The sequence below is a fragment of the Choloepus didactylus genome, chromosome 10, assembly GCF_015220235.1.
Source record: "Choloepus didactylus isolate mChoDid1 chromosome 10, mChoDid1.pri, whole genome shotgun sequence".
NCBI lineage: Eukaryota > Metazoa > Chordata > Mammalia > Pilosa > Megalonychidae > Choloepus > Choloepus didactylus.
In genome coordinates, this window is record NC_051316.1 from 27,837,922 (window position 1) to 27,863,069 (window position 25,148).

The 25,148-nt window shown below is 42.8% G+C and overlaps 1 protein-coding gene across 6 annotated transcripts in view; it reads right to left on the reverse strand.

Annotated features, from left to right (window-relative positions):
- Nucleotides 1-25,148, reverse strand: part of LOC119545490 (aminopeptidase O (putative)) — a 358,623-nt gene that overhangs the window by 260,801 nt on the left and 72,674 nt on the right. For 5 of the 6 annotated variants that reach the window (XM_037851041.1, XM_037851039.1, XM_037851040.1 and 2 more), the window contains 2 exons: nucleotides 20,157-20,310; nucleotides 10,971-11,216 (listed from right to left, as the gene is read on the reverse strand). In XM_037851041.1, the coding sequence (XP_037706969.1) occupies nucleotides 10,971-11,216; nucleotides 20,157-20,310 (400 nt within the window). The remainder of the gene's footprint in view (nucleotides 1-10,970; nucleotides 11,217-20,156; nucleotides 20,311-25,148) is intronic. The other variant, XM_037851043.1, reaches the window with a different exon arrangement.

Here is a 25,148-nt window from a genome sequence, read left to right on the forward strand (position 1 = left end):
GCAAATGCCAAGAGTTACATGATCAGACTCCAATGCAGAGGTTCCCCTGAGGGTTGGGGAGGTTATAAAGTGGTTTATGTCCCTGGAATAAAGCGATGGGCTGCCTGGGAAGGCTTCCTGGGGCCTGGGGAAGGTGGGCTGCCAAGCTCTGATCTCCCCCTTCCCCACCCACCCCAGGTTCTGAGTCAGCTCTTAGGGAGATATCTAGGAGACAAGGCAGAGAGTGGCTCCGTCCCCAACCTCTGGGAGCTGAGTTCATGGGGGACCACATTGCTGGTGATGATACAAGTTGGAGAGGTAATATCTGGATCCCTATTTCTTTCAGACTTTTGAATTAGTATTACAGCACAGTAAGATGTACATTTGGTCCTGAGAACAAGCACCCTCTCCTCATCTCTATCTTTAGAAGTACAGTACAGATTTCCTTCAACATTTTGGAGCCTTGGACACAGAAGCCTAGGAAGAGGAGTTCCTGGATAAAGGGTGATCATCTGTATCCTCAAATAACTTGAAAATATCCAACCACTGGTTGGCACAGGGCTGAATTCGATGTGCTCCTTTCGTTCCTCCATTCGCACTCCTCACCCCAATTTCCTGGCGCCAGCCTGTACAGCCAGGGCGGGCAGGGGAGAGGCTCCCAGCCTAAAAGACAAACATCAGCCGGATGCAACCGAGGTGACCCTGGACCACGCAGGAGAGGCCGAACTCACTCCTGGAGAGCTCTCCCCAGACATCACAGAGAGCTGAGGAGGTGCCCGCCCCCAAGGGCGTGGCCCGCTGATTTAGGGGTGACCAAAACAGGCACAGGACTGGGGCGGAGGGTCCTGCAGGGCCAAGGCTGGCTTTCTGGGTCCCATTTCCTGTGGTGATCTGGGGCCTCGGGCCTGAGCCCCATCCCAGGCAGTGTACCCAACAGAGCTCTGGCGCCCATAAGCTCCGGATTGCTTGCAGCTCTGCGAGGAGATATCAAAGCCAGGAAGAAACGGTTTGAAGCCAGAGGGAGTGAGAGAAGGGGGAGGAATGATAGGGCAGTGGTGGAGGGAGTCCAGGAGGCAAAGGGTCTGGGGGTGGGGGTGGGAGAGGAAGGCCCAAGGAGAAAAGAAATCAGAATTAAATGAAAACAGTGTTTGGGCCCCTCTCAGTAAAGTCCTGCCATGCATGCATTAACCCTCCATGGATGAAAACAAAACCCAGGGGGGCGGTGCCTGCCTGCTGGGGCACATAAAGCTTAGGAAATATAATATCTTCCAGGTGGGTGTGCCCAGAAGCACACAAAGGTGCTTGACAGGTCGTTTAAAGCTGACTGTCAAGGTCAAAACAACACCACCTGCAGGCACAACTGAAATGTCTTCATCTATTCTCCCCCTCTCTGGGTTCCCTGTTGTTTGTTTTAAACCAACGCACAGTATGAGCCGCAGACAAGCCTGACAACTGTTCAAACATATGTACGTGCAACTTATTAGCTTGCAAATGGAGATATCTGGAGGCTAAAAACAAGAGGGGGTGTGAGTTAGCTGCTAATTTCGAAGGGGCGAGGGGAGGGGGACTGCGCGGTAAATTGCTTGGCTGAAGTTTGAAGAAGGCCTTTGTGGACGGAGCACGCTCCTGATCCGGTATTTAGAACTGCTCTTTTGCACTGAGGGTGCACCCAGCAGAGGCAGTTATTATGAAAGGAAGGGGCCTCTGCCCTTGAGATCTGTTTATTTTGCAATTAACCAGGGGTTAGAGAGGCCCATTCTGAAACTTTCTGCCTAAAATTTAAACGCCTACTGCTGTGTAGGTGCCCAGAGAGTGCAGGAAATCCCAGTCTTATAATCTAGCTCTTACATCAAAAAAGAAAATACATGCGTATGTTAAACTGCTGAACGAAACTGAATCACCTCCTCTCCCCCATTCAAAATAAAAAAAGACACAACTAATTACATTTAAAAAATTATGGCTCTAAGACACTCTTGCAGGCTATCCTAAGCCAGTGCCTCACTTTTCCACGAAGGAAGCTAGGCCCGGAAGGTTCTGTGACTTGCTGGGGAGTCCCGGCCTGTCAACCAGTGCAGCTCCTGGGAAATGGGCAATCAGGGAGAATCACCCAAGAATTTTTCCTACGCACCCACTAGCGTGCCCCATTATCCTTCTGCAGCCCGACATCCTCACCTGGGAAAAGACAGCAGGGCATTGAGTCTGAAAAGGCTTCCCAGGTGATCCTTACCTGTCCAGAGACACCCCCCACACCCCCCACCAAACACGCCGGGCTCTCCAACACCTGCAGCAGAATCACCTGGCTGGGGATGCCGAGCCTCCACCTGCCCAGGCTGCACCCTGAGAAGCCCAGGACACAAGCCCATCCATTGAGGTGCAGGCAGAAAGGTCAGAACTTCCTTTTATAATTGGCTTTTCCTCATTCTTGCAACTTTTCTATTTGTTTGTGTGTTTTGTAGTGTACCTAATACACAATACTAAACATATACAACTTACAAATAAATGTATATATAGGGGGTGCTTGCTCAAACTGGGGGGGGTGTACAAAAAAAGTATGGGGTGTCTTGTACTATACTGAGTTCCTGAGAGTTAGGGCCTGTGCCCCTCTTCCTCCTACTCAACCATCATTTGCAGAATGAAAGTGGAATTCCACAGCCAGCTTTACCATGAACCCCAAGAGGCTTTGGAATTGAATCATCTCAGTTGTTATTTAGAACATTTCCCAGAGTGTGTTTTGAGCAGGTGGTCTTTTGGAGACCACAAGGATCCCATGAAATGCTCACTGTAAAGGGGGGGTGCCTGGGCACCACAGTTGGGGACTACTGCCTATCCTGGCTTGGTCTCGGAGAGGCTATTAAATCAGGCTATTAAATCAGGATAATAAGGATATTAAAGGCTTTCTTAGAAGTCCTCCAGTCAAGAATCCCTTTTAACTTTGTTTATTCATTTCCTAAACTAATTAACCCACAGTTCCTTTTCCCACATGATTAACATTCCACAAAACTAGCCTTCCTTGGAACCCACTTGAGCAAACCCTGACTTCGGCTGCAGGTCTCATATTTCTCTGTATCTGCAGCATCGGCGCCATTCATTACACCTGCCCGCGGACGTGTGTTTACTGAATGAATCCTTGGCTTCACCCATCCCTCCTTTTCCAATTGCTACTTTCAATAGGAGTTTCAGAAATTGCACGGCGACAAGAGACAGAAACTGCAGTTGACTTATTCCCACAGAAAAGCACGATCCTTAGGTTCTCGTGGTCTCTTCTTAGAGGAGACCAACTCAAAAACTAGAATCCACTACCCAGTTTCCAACAATTCAGCAAGGTGATCTCTAAGGAACCACGAGCCTGAGGGCAGTCACAGGCTGGCACGATGCCCCCTCCTCTTTGCCCATTCCCAGTCATTGGCTTGGGAGTATAAGCAACACTTGTAATCTCCTGAAACAGAATTCCAAGATTTCCATTTTATGGTGAGAAGGGAGGAGGTCGTTATTTTCAGCATGTTAAGTGGGAAGGAGAAGGGCAGTTTTGGTTTGTTCAATGACTGCAGATTTGGAATTCTGTGTTCCGGGAACGATGTCTAGACTTTCTGAGGAGTCACTTCTATAAATAGCATGGTTAGTTAACCAAGAAATATAACATGTTCTACTCTGAGCACCACTCTGGAGCTAAATCAGGGTGGATTTTCGCATTGTACCTTCGGATCCCACAAAGTAATCCTTTTTTATTTTTTTAAATCCCACAAAATGTCTATTGTGCCATTAACTCCAAAAAAATATATCCATTTTTGAAGAAGCATTTCCTCACATCTCTGATCTTTTAATAAAATCAAGTGAACACTTCTTTGTAGAAAAAGGTAGCTGAGATACTATTCCAATTACATTTTAGGGGTGAAGTCAAGAGAAAAGACAATTTCTCACCCATTTTATACAAACAGGCCTCTGGGGCTCAGACATCCTTCTGTTCCAGCTGGACAATGGCTGTAAGACAAGAGGCAATATTCTCTCCCAACAGATCAATTTAGACAGTGTGCCTTGCTGGAGATTGTTTCCCGAGTTAGTGTGCCCCCCAAAAGGAGTCTAGCCTTAAATACATACATAGCTCCATGCCTGCATACATACATAATACATCCAGAAGCTGACAGCATTTACTCATACCATACATAGTAGGTCTGAGGAGTGAGATACCTACAAGATTGGGAATATTCCAACTAGGGCAACTTTGGGCATGGGATTCTATTGTTCTTTTTCACGAGGGAGTGTATGTTCTCTTCAGTAATGATGCTTCTGTAGAGAAATGAGTAGGAGGGGGGAGAAAGAGTTTTTCTTGGCAATGGAAAGGTAGTGCTGCCTGACCATCTCAGGCTCAAGGACTGGAAGAGATTAGGGGCCTGTGATGACATCAACAGAGAGAGAGAAGATTACAATGCAGTACAGGGATGATTGCTTCAGGAAGGCCTTTCAGAGGCCTGCCGACTTCTGTTGAAGGATGGCCCCAGCAGTGTTCTCTGAAGGTAGGACTGCCAGTGTATGTGTGTACAGAAAACAGTTCAAAGAAACAAAACACTTAAGCATAATCTTTCATAGTGAGAGGAATCGTGGCCTAAAGATGATCAAATGCTACTTCTGGATCTGACAAGCAGCACAGCTGTGTGATGGCAAGAAGATTCTGGCTAAGCCCAAAGCTGTGAGGTCATTCTGCTTGTTGTTCCAATAGAAGAGAGACAGCCTGGCCCCAAGCACTCATGTGACCTGGTATTTGCCTGGTATCCAGATTCTAAGGCTGCCTAAAAAGGATGTCTATACTTTCTGAGGAGTCACCTCTATAATGTAGCATGGTTAGTTAACCAAGAAATACAACATACAGTGAACACTGATCTTCAAGTAGACTCCATGACACTATGATTTCCATGGGAAGAGCCTGAAACAAATATATATATCCCCAAAAAGGGTTATGGTTAAGTCTTGCCTAATCTGAACTCCCAGGCTCCAAGAGGTGCCCCAGGATGAGGCCATTTTACTTGTCTTCTCTGACTCCTTGGCTCTACGTGGCCTTGAGAACATTATATATCTTCCGTACACCTGCTCTGTTAAAACTGGGACATACAGATTCATTCTCACTACCTACCTGGTATTGTCAAGACTAACAAAATAATCATAGCCAAGGGCTTTCAGAGTCCCAGAACATCACCTTATGAATACCAGTTATTATATCAAGAGAGGAAAATTAAAGAACCAGAACAGATCAAGCAGGGGAAAGCCTCTCTCTATAAGACAGGAAGGAAGCCAAGTCAGATAGTTTTCTCAAGAGGAAACACAGAAATAGACAACAAAATGGAGACACGGAACACAAAGGAAGCAACAAAGAGGATGAGTCTGAGGGGGCATAAATCATCTTGCACGTACCTCATTACTCTCAATTCATTTTCTGTTCATCTCTACAGCAACAGTGGGGTTGCCAGTAAACAAAGGATTAAAATTTTACAGAGTAAAAAGGGATGGTATGAGCTGCTTTCTATCATTCACACCCACATGTTCAACAAAACAGAGTACTACTGGAAAAGGAGAAAGAAATGCCCCTTCAAAATATTTTTTAAAAGCAATCCATGCAGAAAAAAATTTGAGAATTTATTAAACAAACAACAACTATAACAAAACAACCACCCCCTGCAAACCCCCAAATCCTCAGCACATCAGAGAAAGCCAAGGAGTTGGGCAGCCATGAAGAATTGAAAGATGCACTAATTTAAGGATCAAAAACAGAGTCCTGAAGGAAAAAATCACTACCTTGAAATCACAGGGTCGCAGACCCTGAAATTTAAAGGATTGTTCAAAAGTATAATGGTTTTGATTTGGGAGTTCAAAAATTCAAGTGGAAGCTAACAAAGAACAAGCGAAGAAAAATTCCCAAAGCTGTGAAACCTTGCTACTTAAGATAATGACAGAAATTTATGACTGCTTCCTTCCCCAACAAAAAGGAGCACAATTAGAAGGCTGAAAACAACAGGCTCTTTGTACTGGCATGTTATGCTTTGCTTATTCTATTACACATTGGCTGGGAGATAAGAATAAACAGGACAACACCCTGTCTAACCCCAGGAGGAGGGGGTGGAGGGGAAAACTGGTTACGTTCCTCCTTGGGCATGTATGTGCACACTGTTTATTCGCAAATTGAGGTACTTAAGAAAATTGTGCATGCAATAGTCAGGAACCTGTACAAGCACTTAGAAGCCTTTTATTGCACAATCAAATCTTTTAAGAACAAGCCACGTGTAATAGGGAGCTTTATAGTTTCCCTCCACTGTGGGTGCTCTGAAGGTATTTAAGTCATTGATGATGATTTTTCTAATGTTACTTATTTATCAATCCTATTTTTTGTTAAGTCTGTAAAAAACTTAAAAAGCTAAGACAAGCAAACATGTAAACACAGCCAACCTGTGAGTCAAAAAAGCTTGCAAGGAATCTATCAGCAGCCAGTTGGGGAAGGAGATGAAGCTTTGCCCATCTCTATGAAGGAAGAGTTGACAATCTGGGAGCCAGAGGCTCTGATCCCTCTGGCAATGAAGTGTTCTTCCCACGGACAGTGGCTGATAAGCCAAGTCTGGTTCTCACTAAACTGGTCAGGGCATGATATGGCACTACTGGTCCCAAGAAAACCCTGAAAGGATTTGACCTCTCTTGCAACTCCCTCCCCACAAGCCCTTACTGTCTGAAATGATATATGCCTACTGAACCTTGGCCGTATTAGTGTGCAGATGGCTCAGATGACCTTGAGGGACCCTGAGGGACCATGGGACCTCCTGACACCCAAGTGGTTTTAAGGATGGGGTGATTCTAAAAGTGATTCTAAAAGCTCCTTGCCCTCCGGCCACAATGGCCTCCTTTCTGCTCCTCCGACCCATTAGGGCAGTCCACCTTGAGGCCTTTGGACTTGAACTTCTTCTGCCTGGGTTGCTTTTCCACCAGATGGTCACAAGGTTGACTCCTTCCCATTTTTCAATCTCATCACAAATGTCACCTCTTTAAAGTAGCTTTCCCCTCCCCACCCTAATGATATCACCTGTCCCTTCAGCCACGCTCTTGCTTACTTGGTTTTATTTTCTTCATAGCACACATCTTCATTTTTTGTTTGCACATATATTGCTTATTGCCCCTGAATGTGAGTGTCACAAGGAGAGAGATCTTGTCAATCTTGTTCATCCTTGTAGACTCAGTATCTTAAATATTGAGTCTGGCACACAGCAGGTGCTTAAAAATTTTATTGGAAACAATGAATAAATGAATAAATAAACAGTGAACAAAAGAAGAAGAATTTGGTATGAAACCAGTGAAAAAAGGCCAAAGCAGAATTTGTCACCAAGTCATCAACCACGGTTGCCATTTTTTTTTTCAACTTTCCCAGTGGGACCAGTGGCAAAGCTACATGTGATTGGGAGATCTTGGGAGCACAGCAATAGAGGGCTTGGCTTTCTCATTCTGTGCCCTAAACATAAAACCACTCTGAAATGATTTGGAAGAGATTCTGAAAATTCAAATAGAGGGGGAAAAATATATATATATGGATGTTAGCAAGGTAGTTCTGCCAAACTGATTATGCCCTGTGACATGTAATTGTGCACTGCTGAAAGACAAATAGGGAAGCAAAGCATTTATTATAAACACACACAGAGGTAAGACTGAGGTGTTAATTTTTAAGCAACTGTCATAAATCTGGTCCCAGGGTATTATTCCATTAACGTTATTGTTATTTGAAAAAAGAGTGTAAGTGTGATGATGAACTCCTTTCATGTATTTCTCAATACCTAGAAAATTAGGCTCACAGGGCAATCCCTAGCCGAGAATCCTGAGAAAATACGAGGACACAGTGAAAAGAACTGAACAATAATTATGCCAACACGATGATAAGTGTTCTGTAAGTTGGAGAGTCACCTGAAATGCTTTCATATCTTACTAGAGACATCATATTATTCAAGCCAAGAAACATACACTCCATAGCTCCTGATAGAACAGATATAGCCTTTTTAAGACAGCAAAAATTAAATGAATCAAAAACAGAAAGCCCACACTTACTAAATGAGAAAAGTATGGGGATGGAACTGTCAATAGACTGTTTTAAAGGCAGACTAGTAATTTTACTCAGAATCAGAACAGAAGGAAAGCAATTCTCCACTGGAACAGTGATTCAGAAAAGGATGAGGGGTCAGTAGACAACGGCTGCTATTATGTTAAAAAGTAACATAAATCATGAAGTGCAGTAGCGATAAATATTCTAGTTACTACCTTTGAAAAGCATCCCAAACTCTAAAACATTGCTCGCGCATTATTTACCTTCTTCTGAACTGGTTTAGCATTATTATACATTCAAGTCATACAGATGTGTTTTTCTTCACTTCACTGAAACACCAGAAATCAGGCTCAAAAACAAAATCAGAGGAGAGTTTTAAGCTTAAACATGCAAACTGGGATATGTAATATTTAAAATATAGTGAAGTCATTATGGATATCTTCCAAAACAAAACAAAACAGAACAAATACTTAAGACGGTTATTAATAATTAACCCATTCTAGTTCACGTGGGAATATTTAATGTCATTTACCAAAAAAGAATACTACAATGGTATTCATTCTGGTTAAGACTAATCACTAAAAGAAGTCCAGAGGTATGGAACTTATGATCTTGCAAACATGTTTATAAAATGTGGACTTGAAAAAGAGCCATTTAATTTACCAAGGAATCCTTTGATCTTGCGGCGGATTACAACTAATAGGACAATGACAAGTTTCGGGGTGGAGGTCTTTTGGATGGCTCCTAGTCTTGGTTTTCTCTATCCCTGTTTGTGGTGCAGAGTCAACTATAAGGCTGTGGTTTTCATTCCAGCCTTGCTTTCCAGAACCCCAAGCAAAGCCTTCCCCATAAATAAAACGGTGGGGCCCCAGTAGCCAGTCATAAACTCCACTCAGTCGCATGTGGCTCAAGGTGTCTGGATCCCAATAGTCAAGCCAAGCAAGTGGAATCAATTTAAGTCAAAATTAGGAAAAACAGAATAGACCTCCCCACTCCCCACTGGCATGGAAGATACCACAATCCCCCCCTTCTCGGCTCAAATACAGGGAACAGTAAATAAGCCCAGGAAAACATCGAGACTAAGGCAAAGTTATTTCCACAGCCCAAAAATAAAGAAAGAAAGAAAAAATAAAACTTGAGGGGGAAAAAAAAAGATATTTGACAACCAACCACAAATTTTAAATGTACGGGTCTCCTGTTTTTGAGCATAAAAGCAGTCTTGTTGCTGCTAAGTGATTATCACCATTACATTTTTTTGACTGCTCAGGACCATTTGGCCTCCAGGTACTTCAACTTACTCTAAAAATACAGAGTTAAGCACATTTTAATCACTTTAAATATCTCAAAAAGCAGCAAACACACAGCCTACCTGCTTGGGCATGTAAACTCGAAAAAAGGAGTTTATAGAATGGCCAGCAGGTCAACAAATTCTGGTTTTGGCAGACTGATGTCAGGAAGGAGTTAGAGAAAATAAGGCCCTCTTGTATGAAAAATACTCCACTTTTGGTTCCCTCAGGCCAACACTTGCAACTGTTAGCAAACTGCCCTGAAAAACTGCAACTCTCTTAAAGTGCTTAAAACTCCCAAATCAATACAGCCCCTCAAAATTATGTACAAATGAGAAACATTTAATAAACAACCCTTTCTTCACCAATAATTCTGCTTAATTAAGTCCAGCAGACTCTTCAAAGCAACAAAAGAAGCCCCATTGTTAAGACAAATTCTATATATAGACGTCCAAGAGAATTATATAATGTACAAAACCAAATATATACAATTATCCTAGTTTCTACATCCCCATTATCTTCATAAATAAAGGATAAAAATCAGTCTAAATGACTTTCTCAGACCTCCTCAAGGATTAAGGCTAACCAGCCAGCTTTTAAAAGTATACCTATGTCGTAAAGATCAAAAGCAAATGTTCTGGTCAGTTCTTTTCTACTCATGGGTTTTACTAAGAATGTGTGCAATTTTCAGGGAAAACACTACAAATGACAGCTGTTCAAAAGCATGGAAATTAATTGGCAGCAGGTTTCCTTGACTAATGGGAAAAAACTTAAAGTCACATGTTTTGATGAGCTTATTTTTCCTATCCTTAGTCAAGCATATTCACTGTTAATGATCAAAATTTTCAAACAGCAAGATAACCAAGTAAAATCCTGAGTACATTCCCTATCTTTTCTCCGTGAAATGCAGTTACCCATTACTGTATGAACAGTGGCATTAATGAATGGAGTTTAGGTGTAACTAATATATAGTGAAAAGGTTCCATTTGTGAGCCTTCGTTTTCTATAGGAACTAAACTGAGGTAATCATAAGAATAACACATTTACTGTATTTAAAAAAAAAAATACAAGACAAGTGACTCCCAACTGCCCTCCCTCCATACTAAGACATCTGCTTTGAGCTGTTTCTCCAACAGTGGTGATGGATTTACACTGATCCCCCCATAGTCTCTTTGACAAGAAGCTCTTGTGACCAATGGCGTGAATGGATGACAGCTGGTTGGGATTAGGCAGGCAGCCTGCGGCCCTGGGACCAGGCCGCGTTTTCCTGCCTGGAGCCTGAAGCTCTAACCTTGTGCTCAATGTCACCATGCGCTAACCACCTCAGCTAACCAGCCACAGACCAGCCACAGTCCAAAAGACATCCCTGTGGGGGCACAGTGTGTTTTCAAATCCTAGCAACAATGTGAGCTTTTTATTTTCAAGGCAGTGTGATTGGAGCCCATGACACCCAACGGCTCATGCACGGTGGAGTCTACACCTAAAGATCTCTCAGAGAGGCGATGAGAGTGACAGCCAAGCATGGATGGCCGTGGCCCTTCTATCGTTATCACATGGCGGCTCTGGCAGAGCTCAGGGGGAGCAAGATACAATCCGAGAATTAGCAAAGCATGTTCTCCAAATGCCACAACCGAACAACATACCTTGCCATCCCCAGACTTGGAAAGTTGGCAGGGACGATGAGGACATCCAGCCTGGAGAACGGGTGTGTCCCCAGGATGGAATGTGCTGCTGAGAGGCAGGGAGGGATCAGCTGCAGGAGGGTCTCTTGGCAGATGCCCGTGAGGCTCTCCGGGGCAAAGACCCGATAAGGAATGATCTCCTGGGAGGTGGCAGAAGCATCCTGGAAGCGGCAGGGGTAGTCCACGTGACCGCAAGGGCCAGCACACCTGGGAGTAAGAGGATATACACAGATGCACTTTATGGCAAATCGTGGTTATTTTTCTTGCCAAGGAGGTGAGGAACTTTCATTATAGACATGGGTGACCTCTGGGAGGCGGTGGTTCAGATGGCTCACAAGAAAAGACTGTTCCTTTGTATTCTTGGCTTGTTTGTTTCTGTACAGTGGTGAAAAATTCCAAGTCAAAATAATTATTGATGTGCTTGAATTGATTGAGTAGCTTCAATCTAAGCAAAGTGAAAGTAGTAAAGCCTCATTGTAGAATAAACAGGGAAAAAGAACCCAACACTCAAAACAACAAAGCAACACCCTACCAAAATAAAAACAATTTCTGCCCTCAGTAATGTGTTTTCAAATATCACCCTGAGAAAAAAATCTCCAGATCAGTGGGCAATTCCAACCTCAGAAAGGAAGGGATGGTACACCTCGATTAAAGATTCCATTTGGGAATTTTCTAGAATAAAAGAATTGGACTCAAGTAGAACAATTAACCAAATAACACTACATGTTCAAACTTTTCAGAAGAGTACAAACCATTTTACTGAAAAGGAATCTAATTCTTTACAAAGGCCATCGAAAGTTGTGCCATTAGGGGATACAGAAGCACTTTTGATACAATTTTTTCCTCCATCCACTTTCAACACAAATTTCCCAGAGCCAAGCTTTTAAGGAAACAGCTCAGAGCCCAGCCTGCACCATCTGACCACTGCCAGTTATTCCATCAAAGACGGAGCTGAGAAAAAATTCCTATAACTTGGCTCATATGCCTCATGAGAACTTATCTATCCAAATAAATGGAGATCAAAGGGGACACTCTATTTTTTCACCTGTTATTCAAGCACAATGGAAAGCCCCTCTAATTTTAAATTATGAAGTGTAATTCTAACTAGAGGTGCTTATTAGATTCACAGTGAATACTGAAAAACCTGAAAATGCTGGCGTGTCCCAGTGTGCACAGACTGCAACCAAAATCCCTCTCCACGTTGACAAAGTGCTTTCACTCATCCAAGCCCAGCTCCCAGGAGATCCACACAGCTAATGTAAAAAAGCCTCACCCACCACCACGGGACAGAGAACTCAGCTTCCAGCACCGATGACATTTCATCACAACTGAGGGCAAGAAAAATGGATGCAGACCCATAAGAGCTTCAGCCAGGATAAGGTGATAGGAAGAATATAATTACTGACACCGAAATCTAGCACAACTAACTGGGCTGTTAACCTAGCATTTTGGAGAGAGTAAGGAAAGGTCCCCATTGGTAAACATTCAACTTTAAAGGCTGTATGTACACCTAATGACAAGTATTGTTTTAGTGGCTTGCTTCAACTAAAGGTCTCACCAACTGAAAAAATCCATTTATTAAATTAACCGCCACAATCTTTTTTTCCGAATGTATTTACATAGGTGTATGACGCATCATAATAATTTAAGCTTATATGCCCTCTCGTGAAAAGCTTTTAGAAGCATGTTAAATAACGGGGAAACTGAAGGTGTAGAGTCATCTCTAGGACACAGTTTGGGCATGCATTTAAATTCTATCTACCAAAGCACAATTCTGCCAAGAGGCATTCCATTGGCCTATTCAGAAACACACACACCATGGGGCGAGATTATTTCTTGCAGCCAAGAACACCAAAGGTCAGAGAACAAATTGAAGTAGCCAAAGATGCAACCAAAAAAAGCCAATTTTTTCAAGGGGAAAAGGTGGGTTAAATTCTCTCTGGACATAAATAGCACTAACCCAGATAAATGGAAATTAGCCTCCAGTTGTGTGAGTTAGTATTATTTTTCATAATCAAAGCCTGGAGAAAATGCAGGACTTTAGGACAGTAGAGCTATGGGCAAGTGAGACCAGTAAGGCTCCCAGTAAAAATGTAAATGGCATCAGGGAAGCCACACACAGGGTCTGAAGTGGGGATCAGGATACCTGGGTCTCAGTGCTGTTCTCACACTGGCTGACTGTGTGACCTGAGGCAAACCACTCAGGGCTGGGACCCTTTTCCTGACTATAATATGGTCTCACACAAGTGGCTGCTGAAGCAGGAGGGGAATTCACTGGAAAGGGGTGCCAGGGAACTTAAGGGGGCAATGGAATGTTCTCCATCTCACTGAGGGCGTATACAATTGTCAAAAACTCATCAAGCCAAACCCTTAAGATCTGTGCATCTTCCTGTATGCTAATCATACAAACAATAAACAATATCCTAAAACTGTTCTAAAGTTTCTTCTGGCACAAATTCTATGAAACTCTCATATGAGCCCCTCTTCAAACAACAGTCATGTTCCTGAAGAGTTGAGGGAATGTTGTACTTTTAAAATCGTGAATAGTCTTTCATAGATCTTGTATCAACACAAAGATGCTTTACCTTCCTTTCAGAATAATCTTCAGTTAATCTCTGGTATACGCCTGCTCCAATATACCCCTAATATCATCTATAAATCAAGCATTTATAAATGGCTATACCCCTGTACCCAGACTCAACATCAGAGTAAATATTTTTACAGTGAAGATTAGTAATGATTAATCAGCATTAATTAACTAATAATCTACAATACTAATGATAATAATAATAAAACAATAATAACTCCTACCACAGCAGCTACTACTTACATTTATTGAGCATTTACAAGCATTTCTGAATACTTTATGTGCATTATCCCAGCTAATCTACACAACACCCCTGTGGAATAAGAACTATTTGCTTTCACCATATCATGAGTCACCACAAACTCATCCCTCCTGATCCTCCTTCCCCATATACTGCATGACGCTTCTTGTATAAATTTGGATACTGGATTTTTCTCAAAGCTGAGCTTGGCTAATCTTTGGTGCTCTGGCTTCCTGCTCCTCCTTGTCAATATTGCCCATTAACATTGCTAAGAGTGGGCAGGACGGGTGAAACGTATGTCAGGCTGGTAAATGATAGGAACTGGCCACTGGCTGGCCAATGACCTCTTATGAGATTGCTGGGCTGAAATTATTTTGTGAGGAGCCTTTCAAGGAGTTAGGGGTGACCTTGTTATACTCAGAATCACAGGACTGTAAATTGCCTCAAGAGGTTCTCCTTCAGCCATCCTCTTTTTTCAAGCCTGGGCCATACTGAAACCACCTGACACAATGCTTTCCAGCCGTAGGTTCAAAAGAAATCATGAGAAGAAGTCTTCCCGGGAAAGCATGTCCTATTTTCACAATCCCATCCTTGGCTCCATCTGGCTTAACTTACTAAATATTCTCTCCATTCTTGCTCTATTCAAGGCATTCTGCAAACCCTACCTTTGAGGAGTTTACAATTTGGCTGGGAGACAAAAAATTCCAATAACTACAGTGATACAATAAAATGTTTACACAATTTATTAACATATTTTAACAAGCCGAGTAGATGCTTGGTTACCTTAAAAATCACAAGTGTTCAAAATGCCACCACCAGCCCCAAGCCCTTATTGACAATGATGCAATATATATATTGATGTAAGGTCTGAAAGATGGATGCATTTTAATAGAGTATTCATTCCATGTCAAAGCAAAATGGGATATGTACAATAAAAGATGCAAAGCCAAACTACCATGGGAGACAAAGGGCCAAAGAAATTGAATCAATCTGGGAAGATCTGGAAAACGTTCTTTCATAGCAAATGGCATTCTGAAAATGGATCTCTGAAATAAGACTATTTTTTCCCCTGTGATTTACTATATTTGTTTCTTAGGGCTGTCATAATAAACTACCACAAACTGAGTGGCTTAAAACAACAGAAATTTATAGTATCAGAGTTCTGGAGACCAGAAGTCTGAATCAAGGTTTTGGCAGGGCCAAGCTCCCTCTGAAGGTTCTAGAGAAGAATTCTTGCTTGCCTCTTCCAGCATCTGCTGGTGATCAGCAGTCCTTGGTGTTCCATGGCTTGTGGCTGAATAATTCCAATCTCTACCTTTGTCTTCACATGGCCTTCTCCCCTGCATGTCTCTATTTCTGTGTCTTATTCCCCCTTCTTCCATGGACATCAGTCAGATTGGATTAAGGCCCTATCCTACTCCACTATGACCCCATCTTAACTAATTACATCTGCAAAGACCCTATTTCCAAATAAGGTCACATTCAGAGGTCCTGTGGAGGGTTAGGACTTCAACATACCTTTTTGGGGGGACACAATTCAACCCATAACATTTAAGATATTCCTTCTTTTCTAGACTTTCAAAGGGATGGAAACAAGGCCTCATCGTCTAAGGTCTACAAGACAACTTTTCCTACACTTTACAACTATAAAGAAGACCATCTTCTCCCACCAAGTCTTCTCTTCTTCGTAATAAATAAGCTCAATATCTTTTCTTCTTCACAGTGCTGATTTTCCATGCCTTTAATCATTTTTTGCTGAGCTCCTCTGGACTTTATCCAAGTTTCCATGCTGTGCTTAAACCTTATGGTCCCAAAGTGAAGACCATGCTTTAACAAAGGCCTTGAGAAGTTAAATATAATACAAAGATTCCCCTGTGGTTGGAGAAGGCTATGCTGCAGCCTAATAAAATTAAGAAATTTTGGGCAGTTTATCTAAGTGCCTTATAACTAATGTATATACTAAAATGATCACCCAGAGTGGGCTGGAGAACGTGTGGAACTGGAGCTGAAAGAGGGAATGTTCTTCCTCTAATTCAGCCCACATGAATAGTGATCAAAAGTTTAGTGACCGATTCTTTGGCCAAATTTCTGGGACCCAGATGAACACTTTAGGCAAATGAAAGCCTGTGGTATATGAGGCCCCTGTAAAAGTTATATTTATATGAATTGAACTGGTGGTCTTAGGAAGGTTTGAAGTAGAAAGGGGGCTGGGGAAGGCAAGAGGGACCAGATGTGAATATAACCAAAAACACCACTGCGCTTGGCACTTAAGAGCACCTTTGTTGGCAAACTGAGCAGGAAGCCAGAGATTCAATGAATAAAAACACGAACCGCCCTCTGACGACTGAAGACAGCACACATGAAGCACACAGCTTGGGCAGGATGAAGCAAATGTAAGCTATTATTTTATCAGCAGTACATTTCTGATAGACAAGCACATTGATAAATGAAGGGAAAACTTAGTCACAGCATATTAGACACGGAAGGCTGTGGGAGGGACCCCCAGCCCCAGGCCTCACGTCTGCATACAAGGACTTCCTTAGGGTAGTGCCCTTGACCTCTCTCCCCAGCGTTGGCTCACCACTCAAGGGCTTTCTCTTTTTTAATCTGCTTGCCGACAGAAGGGTATTTCTGGCTTGCCATCTGCCACACATTGGGCAGGCTTCGCATCTGGGTTGTGGAAACCGACAGCAGCTCAACTGGGTTGAAAACTGGGTGGGCGACATTGCCTAATTCAGAAATGGAGTATTACAAAGGCCACAGAGACCAGGCACCTAGGCCTGCCCTCCAGTCCAGCTTCTGTCAATAATCAAACCGCTATTTTGATTTCCATCTGTCTCTTTCTCTTGTTTCTTAACTCAGGAGGACAAAAGAGGGCTAGTATTTAGTCTTTTTCCTGAACTCCAACAGGAATTGCAGACATCATCTCTTTCCAGAATCCCTGTTTGATGTGGCCATAGCCTCCTCCATTCAGAATCATGGATGCAAAAAAAAAAAAGTGAAAGGCCATTGCAGTTGCTTCTGGGCAAGAGAGGAAGCACACAGGAAATGATTGCTGCCCACTCGCTTGGGAATGTGTCTAGGAGGACAAAAGAGCACACTTCAATCTTTGCCTTCCCCCAGCCTTCCTATGACGTGTGTTTCTCAACTGGCACATCTGCGCTAACAATCACTCACTCCTGAGGCTTTAGGTGAAGAGCTGAATGCTCCTTGACCAGGAAGAATTTGAAAACCCCTGACCAAGGTCTCCAGTGTACAGCTAAGGAAAGTGTGGCCTCGCCCTGAGCAACAGATGCAACCAGTGAGGATGGCACCTCCAGGTGCAAAGCAGTGCTCTTCACTTCTGTTTAGGGTCTCAACATGGCACACTCCAATCAGCAACCATGTCTCCAAGCACAGTAGTGACTATCCAGACGGGAGGGTGGATCAGACCCAAGGTGAGGCAGGGATGTTGAGGTACAGTTTTTAAAAGCCCCCAGGTGAGATGCTGAAACACCTCTAGGGGGTCAGACCTAGATGTGAATCCAGGTATTGTTACTAAGTAGGTATGTGAATGTGAACAAGCTCCTGTCTGAGCCTCAGTAGCATTATTTATAAAGGGGGGAGAATATAACCTCCCTGACTTACAGGCTCATATTCAAGACTAAATGAGAGGACATTTAGATCAAGACTTTCCCTGACTTCAAACATCCAATGGCTTCTGTAGCAATTCAGGATAGGCCAGGATGTGCTGCAGTAATAAATGACCCAATGTTTCTGAGGCTTAGCACACACAGTTTACTTCTCGCTAATACCAAGTCCACTGAGGATCCAAATGCTCTCCAGAACACCTGTCCTCCTCCCTCAGAAAGACAGGCTTTCTGCAACTGCAGCATGAGGCCTACTCCATAATCTCAGTGGCAGGAGAACTGAGTGCCACAGAGTCTGACACTGTGGATTAAATGTTAATGTGTAAAAGTAACATGTCACTTCTGCCCACGACTCTCTTTTTCACTTGGGAGTGATAAGTAAAGTCCAATCATCAATCTGTAATTCTCTACATAGCTCAGGAAAGATCAGCCAAAATAGGCAAGTATTCTAGTTTAGATGTATTATGTCCCCCAAAACATCATGTTCTTTGATGCAATCTTGTGGGGGCAGATTGACTAATTTTTTTGAGTAGGGTGTGACCTCTTGATTGGATGTTTCCAAGGAGATGTGACACTCCCAAATGTGGGTAATACGTTTGATTAGATTATTTCCATGGAGATATGGACCCTGCCCATTCAGGGTAGGTCTTGATTTAATCACTGGAATCCTATAAAAGAGCTCCAAACAGAAGGACCTCAGAGCAGCCGAGAATGACATTTTGGAGAGATGTATCTGAGAGACATTTTGGAGATGGCTGTTGAAAGCAGACTTTTGCTAGCCCAGACTTTGCCCTGGGATAGGCTAAGACAGGACCCCCAGGCTCTTAGAGAGAAACATCCTGGGAGAAAGAATGAAAAATGCACAGGAGCTGAGAGAGGAGCTGGAACACAACCTGGGATCAGCAGATGCCAGCCACGTGCCTTCCCAGTTATCAGAGGTTTTCCAGACACCATAGGCCTTCCTTCAGTGAAGGTACACTCATGTTGATGCCTTAATTTGGACATTTTCATGGCCTTCAGACTGTAAATTTGTAACCAAATAAACTCCCTGTGAAAGTTAGGTTCATGTGTCAACTTGGCCAGGTGATGGTACCCAGGTGTGTTTGGTCAAGCAAGCACTGGCCTAACCATTACTGCAAGGACATTTGTGGCTGGTTTATTAGATCATCAGTCAATTGGCTGCAGCTGTGACTGATTACATCAATGAAGGGCATGTCTTCCACAATGAGAGAAGGCAATCAGCTTGATTTAATCCAATCAGTTGAAGACTTTTAAGCAAGACAGAGGACTTTCACTTCTTCTTCAGCTAGCCAGCGAAGCATTTCCTGAAGCGTTCACTGGAGTTGTCAGTTCATTTCCTGAGTTCATCGAACATGTTCATTAACACTGCCAGTTCACTACCTGAGGAGTTCATCAAACATCTTCATCGGAATTGCCAGTTTGCTGCCTGCCCTATGGAATCTGGACTTGTGCATACCCACAACTGCGTGCGATACTTTTATAAATCTTGTATCTAAAGATATCTCTTGTTGATTCTATTTCCCTAGAGAACTCTAACTAATACACCCCTTTTATAAAAGCCAATCCATTTCTGGTATTTTACATAACAGCAGCATTAGCAAACTGGAACAGCAAGTTACGAAGCAAGAAGTGGAAATTACCTCACCTCCCTCAAAAAACAAAATACAGGCAATAAGACAAGCCCGTCCTAAGAGAAGGCACAATGGCTTTGTCCCCTCCCTCACAGGGGAGGCCACCCACTAAGGCCACTGCAACAAGAGTTAAAGCAACATGGAAAAATAAAACCAACACTAAAGCAATTTGCACTAAGAACCTATCTTAGTTGGTTTTCAAGGATGAATTATACCATTACTACTCTGGGCTTTCTCCACCAGAAGGCGCTGACTCAGTGACTTTCTATAAAATAGGAAAAATGACTCAACTGAGCTGGGTGTAAAAGTCCCAGGAAAGAAGCACAATGCAACGATGTATAATTTCAATGCACTTTTGTGTCTCCCAAGTGCATTCCCCTTCTTGTTCTTTTGGCTCTCCAAGCTGGAAGTTGGGGAGCCTGCAAGTGAATAACCAATGGCCTATAGTAACTTTCTAAAAATTCAAACTGATTTTCTCCGATCCATTCTGAAAAAAGACAAACATGCTCCTGAAGTTAATAGAGCCCTGAGCCAGCAGGAGTCCCTTAACCGGATAGCCTTGTGAAAGCACTGGTGGGTACTGTGCCCCTGAGTAGGGTGACAAACTACAGTCACAACACTAATAGCAGTCATTGGAACCATAAACAGCTGAGTGGCCTACAAGAAACCTCTTCTGATTATGGTTTCGATCAAATAACAACTGAAAATCAAAGTTAAAAGGTGTGTGTATGGTGGTGGTGGGGTGGGGGGGTTTGACTGAATTTAACTTAACCAAATACACATAAAAATATTTCATCTGACTTCCCAGAGGATTTCCTATATACTTATCTTCTTCTCCCCTTCTTCCTGCATAAACAATATGCCCACCTTTCTGCCTCTCGGCTTTCTTTCCTTCCCAGTAGGGCCCTTTCTGCTTTGATTAATCATATTTTGGTCTAGTTTCTCAGCAGGGATGACTCACATTCCCAGTGCTTGGAAGAAATGCATCATACTGCCTTCCTCAAGTATTTGTTTTTCAGCAAGTTCCCCAGCACAAACCTGAAGTTGGTCTCGGAAGCTGGGGATGCTCTCTCTGTTGCTAGATCATCTGATGAGCAGGATGGTGGCTTCATTTCTTCCCAGGCTCCCACTGCAATTGTGAAGGTGGAGGCTGGCATTGGCATGGTGACGTAGTAATGCCAGCTTGCATACCCTACAAACCAAAAGAGAAAAACCATCGTGAGACCACTGGTGGTTCTGGACCTTTCTCTGTATTTCTTCCTTTTAGGTACTTGAAGAGCTGGTGCGATAAGCTGGTAGGAGCCAGTGTGTGGAGGTCACTCCCATCAGCAGATGGAGAATTATTCTAGGACTCAGGGAAAGTGTTGGAAGGATGCTGGTTTCAGGGCAACCAAGGAGGTTTGGGTCTCTTCCAGGGCTTGAAGTCCTTGAAGCTCTTCAAGTGAAGCTATAAATAAGGTGGTGGTTGAGGTGGTCACACAGCTGCAAACGCAGAAGGGCACAGGGTATACACTCCAATAGAGATAAGAATGTCTTATTCATCCTTATTGCCTGGCACTAAAAAAAAAAAAAAAAAAAAAAAAAAAGTGTTCCATTGATGTGTTTTGAATGAATGAGCAAATAAACGAATGATCACTTTTGGGCTGTAACTACCCTATTGTGTCTAAATTCAAGTCAAAACAATCTAAAGTGGATATAGTAGAAAACACAAAAGACTAGGGAAGGGAGGCACCTGGGTTTTAGACCCAACTCTGAAACCAATTAGCTGTGAAAGTTCAGGTCTTACCTCCCATCCTTTTTATCTGTTAGTATATTGGATTGGCCCCCCATTCCTCATTTAGCAGATGAAAAACAGGCCTAGAGAGGCATATTGGAGCCAAGGACTCCCACCTGGTTGGTAACAGGCTTGGATTACAGCCTGGTTTCCCCACTTAGCCCAAATGTTAGAGAAGGCTTTTTTATCAAAGGGAAGAATGATTGACATTTCACTTCCCTCAATTCTAAGATGGAACTTTAAAAAACATGCTAATGTTTCTAAAATCTGAATGTGTTGTACAATCTGATTTAATATAGTGGTTTTTTTCCTGAGGCTCTGCTATAATTGCTGGTGTGTCTTAACAGGAATTGATATTGTCTTATGTTACAGAGAACATATTCTCCATTCCTCACATTCCCACAGGGAGGAACTTCCATTAGGCTCACACCCCTGGCCTCTCCTTCACAGTCCCCTTACCAATTCCTTTGCAGGAGATATTCTTCTCTTGCTAAGTTTTAGAGGGTTCAACGTCCATGGAATGGCCTGTGGTTGTCCAACTTTGTCGGTGAGCAGATAAGATATCAAATCAGGATCAAAATATTAACATGGCCATAATGGCCGGCAGACCTAATGCAACATTTTTTGAAGTGCTTTATCTGTAAAAGTCAATAATAAAGGTTGGATTTTGGTCTCCATATGCTTGACTCCTTTGTCTGTCTGTCAACTGAAATTCTGAACTCAGGAAGGTAATAGGGGCCATTAATTATTGATCCCCTGAAACTTTATCACCTTAGAGTCAAAGAAATACATCATGAAACTCCTCTAATGAACAATAAAATCTTAGATAGGAAACAAAGACTTAAACTTAAGGAAAAAATAAATATGCTATCTTGTGAAACTCAAGTTTGCAAGTCATTAGAGGAGATACTTGAAGGTGGAATACAGAATGGAAAGCTCAGGGCTGCAAAAGCTATTTTCTACAAACTGTGTATAAGTTTATTCCTGCTTCTGGAATCAGAATGGCCACTCTTGTTATCACTCTCTCTGGAGATGACTAAGAATTGAAGGCACACTTCTCTTTAAAGAGATGAACAAATGCAGCAATTTCAATATTAAAAAGCTGGAAACAACTTAAGTGTCCGTCAACAGATGAATGGATAAACAAACTGTGGTATAGCTATTCAATGGAAAATTATTCAGCTCTAAAAAGGAATGGAGTTCTGATACAAGCTCCAACATGACTGAACCTTGAAAACATTATGCAGAGGGAAATAAGTTAGACACAAAAGGACAAATACTGCTTGATTCTAGTAATAAGAACTATCTAGATTAGGCAAACTTCTAGAGACAAAAAGTAGATTAGGGGTACCCAGGGGCCAGGGGGAGGGGGAATAAGAAGTTGTTGTTTAACAGGTACAGAGTTTCTGTTTGGGGTGATGAAAAAGTTTTGGTAATGGAAGGTGGTGATATTAGCACAACATAGCAAATATAATAGATGCTACTAAATTGTACACTTAAGAGTGGCTAAAATGGCAACCTTTTTACGTTAGACATATTTATCACGATTTAAAAAAAAGGGTACAAAAGAATGATGAAAAGAAGGGTCCTCTGGCTTCAGGCTCTGTGAGAACCTTTAGGAGAAATGGAAAATGTCCAAGCCTGGAGAACTCCCGGCTCCACTCCTGTTGTGCTGTTGCCCTGAAGAGCCAATCACTGGCCAAGGGCACAGGGGGCATTTCTGAGATTTCTCTGCAGCTTGATTGAGCTCCCTGCCCTTGGCCTCCCTCTGGCCTCTTGTGGACTCAATGACCAGTGGACAGAAACACAGAGAGGAGGATGCCACATGCAGACAGAAGCATGGAGCAATGCCGCTGCACGTCAGGGGACTCCAAGGACTGCTGGCAAACACCAGAAACCAGGAGAGAGCCATGGAGAAGACTCTTCCTCAGAGCTTCCAGAAGGAACCAACCTTGCTGACACCTGATTTTGAATTTCTAGACTTCAGACCTGTGAGAGTATAGATTTCTGTAGATTTAAACCACATACACATACACACACAATCCAGTAATGGTGGAGCCCAGGTAGCTTCTACTGGGCTTGAAGGAAAGCCCTAGCTTTATAGAGAATCACTGCTCTGATCCCAAGCCAGTAAGAAAAGGGTAAGGACGGTCACAGCGGTCTTAATAAAGGCATGACATGGATCTGACATGACATGTTACTGAACCCTTCTCCCTCACCTTTCTACCTTCCCATCACTCCCTCTCTCTCTGCACCTTGATGTCTCCTGTGCTTGCTCCATGAGGAATTTCAATCTGGGCTGGACCAAGACTGTGAAGCAGGCACAGGGGCTGGAGGTGGATGAAGAGGAAAGAAGTAGTGGGTGAGGAACTAAAACTTTTGAAAGGCATTGGTTTAAAAAGAAAAAGTCCCAAATAACTGAATTCTCTTAATCAAAGGGCTGTAGCCTGGTCATTCTTTCTCTGGAGTACACTTTGGAGTGTTTACCATGGGCCACAGGATTTTACTCTTATTCAGACCCTTGGGAGTTCAGTAAATAAATAGCAAAGGTGAGGCTTTCAGGTAAAAATGGAAGAATGAGTGCTTAAGGCTACCTTTGCTTCTTTCTAAAACCCCATTGGAAGACAGTAAAAGGATTTTCTTAGGCATGAACCAACAAGAACAGGAAGAATAAAATAGAAGACAGTATCTACAAGGGTTTGGAAGCTAGAACTCAGACGGTAGAGAGGCAAATAGTACAGCAGGCCTGAATCCTAAGTTAGCAATAGGGAAAGACAAGAATCAGCTCATTTGACACCCTAAAAGTCCCAAAAGGCACTGGGGTGGAGGAAATACCACCATAAACAGGGCTGGCTGAGTATATGTCTAACAACAGTCAGACCCCTAATGGCCTCCCTGACTCCACATACCTGGGCCTGTTGTCCAACCCTCACACATCCCACCAAATAGGTGAAGGTTTATTTTCTAAAGAGAACAGAAGAGAGGGCCTCTAGTCTGGGAAGAATGGCACAGCTGAAAGCAAATGAATAAGAGTAGATGAACATATGCACATTGAATGCTGAGACCTCCGGCCATCTCTCATTTGGTCCCTAGAATTCTGGCAGCCAGGCCTTCACCCTCCAGGCTGGAGACTGAAGGAACCTGACAGATCCAGGCAAAGACACCTAAAGAAACTGAAATTGGAGGTTTCCTATAAGTCTGGGGTGAAGCTCACAGTGGACAAGCCTCCCGTATGCACCCAGAGCTTCCAATAAGCATTTTAGTCCCCTAGTCCTAAATGAGTGCCAACAGACCGAGAACCTCCAGACATCTTTAGAAAGCCCCTAATAAGAAACTGAGAAACCAGAACAAACAGAAACAAGCAACTTGGAGGACAGTGATTATGCAAGGAGGAAAAGAAAAAAAAACTTCAAAGAAACCAGTGAGAGTGAAGAGAATTTATTGCAGACCTACAACAAAAATAGCATACTATTAAAAAGGAGCATTCAAAAACAAAGAAAATTTAAAACATGACAGAAGAAAAGAAAAACTCAATAAAAGGGATGGAAATTTCCCAGAAAGAAGCAAAAAAGACAAAACGATGAGGGAAGAAAGGAAAAATAAAAGACCAATCAGTATCATTTCACACCAATAGAATGGCTACTATTTAAAAAACGGAAAATAACAAGTATAAATAGGAACATTCCCTCGTTGTTGGTGGGAATGTACAATGGTGCAGCCTCTGTGGGAAACAGTTTGCTGATTCTTCAGAAAGTTAAGTACAGAATTACCATATGACCCAGCAATCCCACTTCTAGGTATATACTGAAAAGAATCTAAAGCAGGGACTTGAACAGATCTTTGCACTCCAGTGTTCACAGCAGCACTAATCACATTAGCCAAGGGGTGAAAGCAAGCTGTATCAGTCAAGGTTCTCTGGGGAAACAGAATCAACAGGAGATATCTGTAAATATGAGGTTTCTATAAGAATTATCTCACACAACTATGGGGATGTACAAGTCCAAATTCCATAGGGCAGGCTACAAGCTGGGAACTCCAATGAAGGTTTTTGGTGACTGCCCGAAGTAGAGACGGAAATTCTCTCTCCTGACTGCTGAAATCATCAGTTCTCCTTTTAAAGCCTTGAAGTGATTGGATGAGACAACTCTCATTTGACTGTAGATGTAATCAGCCATAGATGTAATCAGCTTACTGACAACTGAAGTCCACAAAATGTCCTCACAGTAACAATCAGGCCAGTGCTTGCCTGACCAAAC